General features: G+C 42.0%; 1 protein-coding gene across 1 annotated transcript; it reads left to right on the top strand.

The window, feature by feature from the left end:
* Positions 1–1206: 1206 nt before the first annotated feature.
* Positions 1207–7374, top strand: LOC105447085. Its single transcript, XM_030984150.1, has 2 exons — positions 1207–1915; positions 2653–7374. The coding sequence occupies exon 2, from the start codon at positions 2666–2668 to the stop codon at positions 7112–7114; it is 4449 nt and encodes a 1482-aa protein (XP_030840010.1). The 5' UTR covers positions 1207–1915; positions 2653–2665; the 3' UTR covers positions 7115–7374.
* The last annotated feature ends 1930 nt before the right edge of the window (positions 7375–9304 follow it).

The following is a 9304-nucleotide window of genomic DNA, read 5'->3' as shown; positions in this document are numbered from 1 at the left end:
ACCGTCCAAGAACATTGTGTATGTTCTATCTATGCAAGCCACCCATGAATACCTTACATTTAGTTATAAATGTATCTATACAAATAAAGGCTCATGTGTAAAACTTGTTAGTAAGTACTAATAATTACAAAATGTATCCTTGAAACGCAGGCCTAACACATTGGGCAGGCTTGATTTGCCTTTATAAATTATCATTGATGTGATTGAAAATAGAAAAATATCACAACATTATGAAACATGTACCCCTAATTATCTTACGCAAAAGCATATGATATTATCACCAGCATCTTGGGTGTTCGATGTGACAAATGGCTTATCACACCAGAATAACAATATGCATAATTTATTGAGCAATATGCTTTGCAAATCATATTTAAATTGTATACATGTTTATATTTCAACATTTATACATTTGTGGCTCGCGATTTATGATGAAAAAACGGGTACTATAAACCATGCTATAAACGCTCATAATAGTCAGGTGGCTTAGCGTCAAAATTATCGATTATCGTTACACGGCGGACAAAAGCGCCATTTTTGGTACAGGGCTTCCTTAGGACCTACTGAACGATAATAGCCTAGGAGCCCTCGGTAAAAATTTGATATAAAGGTGTGGGGGCGGGGGCGTCATCCCCGAGCCCCTAAATAATATATAAGGTAAAATAACATTGAATTGTTGTTGTACGAATGTAATTTTTGGTACAGGGCTTTTTAGGACCTTCTGAACGATGTTAAGGTTGAAGCCCCCCCAAAAAAAAAAATGTTTATAGGGGTGATTTGGGGGCGGGGGCGTCTTACCGGAGCCCCCATATTATATATCATGTAAGATCACATTGGTTTGTGGTTATACGACAGCCTGCTTTTGTACAGGGCTTCCTTAGGACCTACTGAAAGGTAGTAGGGTAGGACCCCCTGGCAATAATTTCATATAAGGGTGTAGGGGCGGGGGCATCATCCCGGAGCCCCCCAAAAACTATAAAGGAAAAAAAAAAAAAAAAAAAAAAAAAAAACTTTTTTCTTGCACGAATGCAATTTCTGGTAAACGCTGTTAGGGTTGGAGCCCCCAACAAAACATTTATATAGGTGTGTTTTGGGGGCGGGGGCGTCGTACCAGAGCCCCCGTGTTAGATATCATGAAATATCACATTGGTTTGTGGTTATATGACAGCCTGTATTAGTACAGAGCTCTCCTAGGACCTACTGAATGATATTAAGGAAGGAGCCCCCGGCAAAACAATCACATACGTGTGAAGAGGGTCGGGGCGTTGTTTCGGAGCCCCCGCATTGATTTTTTTTTAAACCTTAATACTTTGCATACTCTGGGGTAAAATGTTGCCAGTTGCCAGTAATTAGTCTTAACAACAGAACACGCTCATTTCAGGTGGCTAAGCGTTACTATCAACTAATCATAGCCTAGGAGCCTTTCGAAAGTTTTGAAAAAATCATGTAAAACACAGAATTTTCAAGTTAGCCGACATTTGTGAATGATAAAAAGGTTAAAATGGTTACGAAATATTTGTGTAGAGGCCACTGATCAAATTGAATCCAACTTTGGATAAATTGCAATACTACAAATGGACCTACAAGCAGTTTTACCAAAGTAATTATTGAACCATAAACCTATATATAATGGGTACTTAATGTGATGAGCCGTTAGTTCCTTGAGAAGTGTTGTTTTATAAAATGTTCACAAATTTTATTTTTTCCCCTCAATTTATCCACTACTCTGATAATTGCCTGTTTTTGTTGTTTGAGTTTAGATATTTCCAGTCTCTATAAAGAGTATTAACATGTAAGACGTATTCTGAAGCAGACACTAAGCACATATTGATGAGTGATGGCGTTCTTTGTTCTTGTCCATTCATTTGTGACCTACTTAATCTGAAGTTCACTAATCCAGCACATTATGTATCAGGTAAGAAAAAACCTTATTTTTATCAGATTTCTATCCATAAACATCTTTATTCAAATAGAGAGATAAGGTATCATTCTTTACTTGTTACATTCTTTGATAGTTACAGACTATATGACAACTTTGTGGTTTAGTGTCCTCCTATACAAAACTGATTTTAGAGTTGGAAAGGTCAAGAAAGTTTAAATGATGTGCTGTGTGTGCATAGTAAGTGTGTTGGATACACATTGCATAATAGTTGAGTAGTTGGCAGTGCATGCGCCCAAATTGGGACTGTGCAGTGTGTTGAATTGCATAGGGGTAGATTGGTATGAATATGAATGATTGTATGTGTGTGTATGTAAATTTAACAGGCGTGCTTATGAATGCTTGTGAGTTCATGTCTTTTTGTGTTATGTTGCCAGGGAACTCATTGATTGTTAATAGGGTGAAAAGTCTATAATTAAATAAACAGTTGTGAAAGAAAATCAAAGCATTGATGAGTATAGATGAAGCAGGGCAATGGGCTAGACAGATTGATTATAGTTCATCATCATTTTGATGGAGAACATTAGGCTTAACTTGTCGAGTGTTACTTTGATACACACATAATATGTAGCTCTGCTCAGAAAAAAGAAGGTAACATATGAGACATGAATTAATGAGCCAACAGCCTGAATTCATTGAACCTACATCCTACTAAATATTGTAGTGGCCTCGGACACCTTTCATAGTATTCCAATACATTTGTTTCTTTTTAGGGTGTGACTAAACATGGAGCTAAATTGGGATCGCTGTGTGATTTGCCAGCACGACACTGCTGAACCCTTGAAGTGTCCCTTAAAGAGTCCTAGGACAAGTGTTGACAAGGCATGTGCCTACACATCATTCCTGACCAACGTAGAACAGTTCAGGAATATTGGTGCTCTTCCTGTGAAACTCTATTTTGGGAGTGATGAAACTGTTGACAATTTTGTTTCTCATTCTGCCTCCTGGCACAAATCTTGCCATTTAAAGTTTAACAATTCCAAGTTGGCAAAGACAAATAAGAAGAGAGAGCCTAACCCTGATGGTGAAGAGAAAAGGCCCAGTAAGCGCAAATCACTAGATGTTCAAAGGTGTATATTCTGTGAGAAAGGTGAAGAAGAAAATGTTCTCCATGAAGTTTCAACCTTGGATACCGACAAAAATATCAGGGACATGATCACAGAGCTAAATGATACCCTGCTTATGGCTAGAATAGTTGGGGGAGATCTAATTGCAATGGAGGCAAAATACCATCTGACATGTCTGACCAAGCTAAGAAATCGCTACCGTAGTCATACCCGCAAGGCAGGCCAAGCAGCTGAAAACACAGATGAAAAAATGAACGAGTCTCGGGCATTTGTGGAACTGACCAGCTACATTGAGAAGTCTGTGGATTCTGGAACTCTCCTCTTCAAGTTGAATGAGGTTCACGATCTGTATGTGACTCGTCTTAAAGAACTGGGTATCAAGAAACAAGTCAACAAGACCAGACTGAAGGTTCGTTTGCTAGGACGCTTCTCAGAGGCACAAGAACAGTATGCTGGGAAAAACACTGTACTCATTTTCAAGGAAGGCATGCACAATATGTTGAAAGAAGCTCTGACGAGTCGAGACTTCTCAGCAGACGCTGTTATCTTGGCCAATGCTGCTACAATAATAAGAAAAGACATCTTTAACCATCAAGGCTTCAAATTCACTGGTTGCTTCCCGGAAGAATGTCAGGAAGACTCACTGCCCTCAAGCATCAAGTCTCTTGTCTCCATGATCTTGAATGGTCCCAACTTAAAACATCAAGACAAGCGTGACTCCCAGGCTTGCCTCACAATCAGCCAGTGCATCACTTACAATACAAAGAAACGGTCATCTGATACCACTGTGAAGACCAGACACACTCTGGAGCGTGAACCACCCCTCCCAATCTATATTGGCATCAGTATGCATGCACTGACTAGAAGCAAGAAGCTCATCACGCAGTTGTATCACTTTGGCATCAGCATTTCTTATGACAGGATTATGGAGATTGAGGAATGGATCGCAACTTCTACCTGTGAACGCTTTGTAGAAGATGGAGTGGTGTCTCCGGCTAGCCTCCGGAAAGGTGTGTTCACTGTTGGCGCCCTCGACAACCTAGACCACAACCCGAGCTCAACCACTTCCAAAACATCATTCCATGGGACTGGAATCAGCCTTTTACAGTTGCCTACCAAGGCCAAACCTGGCGAGAGCAGAGCACCTGTTGTGATACCACCTTCTGGAAATGAAAAGCATGCTCTTCCTGATAGCTACGCCTATGTACCAGCCACAGCTTTGAAGACAACTGCTGTTGCGGTGCCAGAAAGTGAAGTGTTTCCACTCGAGAGGTGCTTAGATGCGGCCAAAGCAGGGGAACACAGTTGGGTAGAGCATTCACTGCCACTTCTAGAGACAAAAGAACTCATCAGTGGAGATACTATTTCATGGGCTGCCTATCATGCCTCTAATCAACCTCCGGTAGAAGACCCTCCAGCACAATGTGCACTCCTTCCTCTCTTTTATGAGAAGTCTGCAACTCCTGCTATGATTAAGCATGGCATGGATGTCGAGAGCCAAGCTGTCGAATTTCTGAACCCAGGACAAATCCCAGTCACGACATTTGACCAGCCTCTGTTTGCCTTGGCAAAGTTTGTACAGTGGAAATGGCCAGACACTCATGGTGAGAAAGTGCATGTGGTTATGCTAGGAGGTCTGCACACAGAAATGGCACTATGGAACACACTTGGGGATGTCTTAGAAGGTTCTGGCTGGACCACAGCCCTCACAGAGGCAGAGGTAGCGTCATCTGGCACGGCCGATTCGTATCTGAAGGCAGCACACTTAACTAGAACTAGGCGCGCCCACCAAATCACTGTCTTGACTCTGCACAATCTTCAGAGTGAGGCTTTCATGCACAGCGACGGCCCCAAAGATGAAGAATCTTTCACGGCTTGGAAAAACAACATGCAGAAGAGAAGTCCTACTTTCATGTACTGGGACCTGATCATGAGATATGAAACCCTCATTCTTATCTTCATCAGGGCTCACAGAGAGAAGAATTTCCCTTTGTATGTTGAAGTCTTGGAGGAACTCACACCACTGTTCTTTGCCTTGGATCATGTGAACTACTCACGGTGGATGCCAGTTCACATCAGAGATATGAAGTCTCTGCCCGACACTATCAAGGATGAGTTTGAGAATTTTTCTCACTGGGTCCTTTCCAAGACAAGAAACAAATTCTCTGCAATCCCATTTGATCAAGCTCATGAGCAGGAAAACAAGATCGTGAAAGGTTCTGGTGGAGCTGTTGGACTCACAGAAAACCCTGTGGCTTTTCGACGATGGATGCTTTCGGGACCAGAGATGTCCAGGCTGCTAAAGCAATTCGAAGAAGAATACCTTCCTGATGATGACACAGAGATCCCGGAGAACTTCCAGCATCATGAGCAGGGTCTCTCAACACAGAAGACCTTCCAGCGACAGGTTGTCAGCCTCTCCGATACCATCAGACGAATGGGCAATCCCTTCTTGGATGATTTCTCCGAACTAGTAACTCTTGACAGTCGCAACTGTGCGGATGAATCAGTGGTAGCCGCATTGCACACATTGGAGGATACAGGCAGGAAACAGTACAAGAACTTTGTCAAGAATGTGCTTGATGTTCGCAGCCACTCCATCCATGACCCAATCAAGAGGAATTCTCTAGCACTATTCAGTAAACCTAAACGGAAGGTAACATCTAAGCAGGGGAAGAAGATCAAAGTGCTTCAAAACAACGTGGCACTCTTCGGCCAGTTGTACATATCTATGCAGAACCGGGAAGGTGACTTGGCAGAGTTCTTTGCACATGAGATACAGTCCTTCCCTCCTTCCCTCTCAGACTTTAACAAGCTTCATTTGCCCAGCACGAAGTCGGACCTGCTGAAATGTCTTGAGCAACCTGGTCAATCAGAGCCACCTTCAACCTATGACTGCAAAGTCCTGGATGGTGCCGTCATCGTACACTGTCTGCCCACTACCAGCGTCAGCACATTCCATGAGTATGCAGACAGGGTATTCATCCCATACCTGGAGAAGCAGCTTCAGGACGCCATGAGGTTGGATGTCGTGTGGGACACATACATTCCAGATAGCTTGAAAGAATCTACCCGGGAAAAGAGAGGCAAGGGTGTGCGCAGGAAAGTATCGGGTGAGACCAAACTACCAGGCAATTGGATGGACTTTCTCCGTGACCCACTCAACAAGAAAGAGCTGTTTGCCTTTTTGACTTCCAAGATTGAGGATTTCAACTTGCCGCCAGCCAAAGCTGTATATGTCACATCCGGGAAATCTGTGGCATCCATTGGTACTGGCATCCCCATGCAAAACTGTAATCACGAGGAGGCGGACACTAGAGTTGTGGTTCATGTGCTACATTCTCTGAAACACGGGGGAAAGACTATCCTTGTGCGAACTGTGGACACAGATGTTGTAGTAATCCTTGCTGGCACATTCCATAATCTGATTTCAACTCAACCTTTGGCTGACATCTGGGTGGCCTTTGGCATGGGCAAGAATTACAGGTTTTACCACATCAACGCCATCTACTCGAGCCTAGGGCAGCAAAAATCACGTGCATTACCCATGTTCCACGCATTTTCAGGTTGTGACACAACCTCTGCTTTCAATGGCAAGGGCAAGAAGTCAGTTTGGCAGGCCTGGCAGATCTATAAAGACGTCACACAGACATTTGTGTCTCTAGCCGACCATCCTTTCCAGATGCTGGAACTCAACGACGACTCGTTCCTAAAGCTCGAGAGACTGACTGTTATCCTGTATGACAAAACCAGTCCTTTGAACTCTGTCAACAAGACAAGACAGGAACTCTTCTGCCATAAGAATCGAGCAATGGACAAACTGCCACCCACCAAGGATGCACTACTCCAGCATGTCCGCCGTGCAGTGTATCAAGCGGGAATCTGGACGACCTGCACTCAAACACAGCCAGTGGTTCCTTCTCCAAAGGACTTTGCCTGGACCAAAATATCAGAGTCATGGGTACCAGTTTGGATGACAATTCCAGAGATTTCCAGATCATGTCGTGAACTTATCAGATGTTCATGCAAAGGTGACTGCTCCAACTGCAAATGCGGCAAAGCAAATTTGGACTGCTCACCACTTTGCAAGTGCAGTTGTACTACATAGAACATTGTAAACTGTAAGCGATTTTATTATTAAACATCACTTAACAATCCCACATACTTAGAAAATTGAGAAAACTATGAAAGTTTCTTTTACACTGCAATCCATTTCAACCACATGCAATGCTCTAATCTCCGTGATGTGAGATATAGTCATGAAAATTAAGAATTGTTTTTTTTTGCTGAAACGCAAGTTTTATCTAGTTATTGAGAACGAATGAATGTTTACTAAAATGGGTGATCAACTTTAACTTCAAATCAGAAAAGCAGACACTGATCCGGGAGGTGGTGGTCAACGCACCCCCCCCCCCCCCCCATGGATTATACATGGTATGTGGTAAACGCTTGGAATAAGTGCTAGAAAGCATACTGCGCATATGAGTTTATTTATTTCATTTCTTTTGTGAACAAAAATCTATTGGGCCTGAACCCTCTCCTCCCGCCTTCTTAAAACATTCCGGGATCCGCCCCTGAAGAGGGTGGATTGTTATTGAAAGTTGAATAAAAACGGTATATATAATAATTAAAAATGTTTTGTTATTTTTATAATGTCCAATTATCCAAGAGTCACACATTTCAATGATTACTTTGGTGAAACTGCTTGTAGCTAGGTCCACTTGTAGTATTGCAATTTATCCAAACTTGAATTGAATTTGATCAGTGGCCTCTATACATATATTTCGTAACCATTTAAAACTTTTTATGATTCTCAGGAATGAGTGGAATTATGTCACAAATGTCAGCTAACTTGGAATTCTGTGTTTTACATGATTTTTTTCAAAAATTCTGAAAGGCTCCTAGGCTATGATTAGTTGATAGTAACGCTTAGCCACCTGACATGAGCGTGTTCTGTTGTTAAGACTTATTACTGGCGACTGGCAACATTCTACCCCCAGAGTATGCAAATTATTAAGGTTTAACAAAATCAACACGGGGGCTCCGAAACAACGCCCCGACCTTCTTCACACTTATGCGATTGTTTTGCCGGGGGCTCCTTCCTTAATATCATTCAGTAGGTCATAAGAGAGCCCTGTACCATAAAAGGCTGTCATATAACCACAAACCAATGTGATCTTTCATGATATCTAACACGGGGGCTCTGGTACGGCGCCCCCGCCCCCAAAATACACCTATATAAATGTTTTGTTGGCGGCTCCAACCCTAACATCGTTTAGTAGGTCAAAAAAAAGCCCTGTACCAGAAATTGCATTTGTGCAAGATTTTTTTTTTTTTTTTAACCTTTATAGTATTTGGGGGGCTCCGGGATGGCGCCCCCGCCCCTACACCCTTATATGAAATTGTTGCCAGGGGGTCCTACCCTACTATCTTTCAGTAAGTCCTTGGGAAGCCCTGTACAAAAACAGGCTGTCGTATAATCACAAACCAATGTGATCTTACAGAATATATAATATGGGGGCTCCGGTACGACGCCCCGGCCCCCAAAAATACACCTATATATTTTTTTTTTTGAAGGGGCTGCAACCCTAACATCGTTCAGATGGTTCTAAAAAGCCCTGTACCAAAAATTACATTCGTACAACAACAGATCAATGTTATTTTAACTTATATTTTATTAAGGGGCTCCGGAATGCCGCCCCCGCCCCCCACACCTTTAAATTAATTTTTTGCCGAGGGCTCCTAGGCTAATATCGTTCAGTAGGTCGAAAGGAAGCCCTGTACCAAAAATGGCGCTTTTGTCCGCCGTGTAACGATAATTTCGCTAAGCCACCTGACTATAAGTTTAACTTGTGCATGTGAAGTATGCGTCTCCTTAATGAAATTTGAGTTATACTAGATGTATTAAGTAGACACATACATGCATATAAATGAGTATTCTTTAAATTGAATAACAAACGAAGAACACTTAAAGTTCTCATTGTGTATCATGAGAAAGTGAATTATCATAAACTATCATAATATATTCCTACATAAGCTTAAATGCCTGTATGCATAAATACATCCAGAATAGCATATCAAGCAAAACCAAACCCAAATTGTATCAACAGTAGCGGGAGCTAAGAGAGATATCTTTAAAATATGATAAAACTGCATCATCTAACATCATACTTCCTATCCAAATTGTCATCTGCTTCATGTTAGCATCTACTCGCTACATATTCTATTTTTCATCTCACTATGTTACCGTTGGTAAGGAGAAGAAAGCTCTTAGTAACTAAAATTGCCATTACAGCTA

The sequence above is a fragment of the Strongylocentrotus purpuratus genome, unplaced genomic scaffold (assembly GCF_000002235.5).
Source record: "Strongylocentrotus purpuratus isolate Spur 01 unplaced genomic scaffold, Spur_5.0 spur5_scaffold_14, whole genome shotgun sequence".
Lineage (NCBI taxonomy): Eukaryota > Metazoa > Echinodermata > Echinoidea > Camarodonta > Strongylocentrotidae > Strongylocentrotus > Strongylocentrotus purpuratus.
Note: the sequence above shows the minus strand (reverse complement) of the source record. Positions and strands in the feature narration are given on the sequence as shown.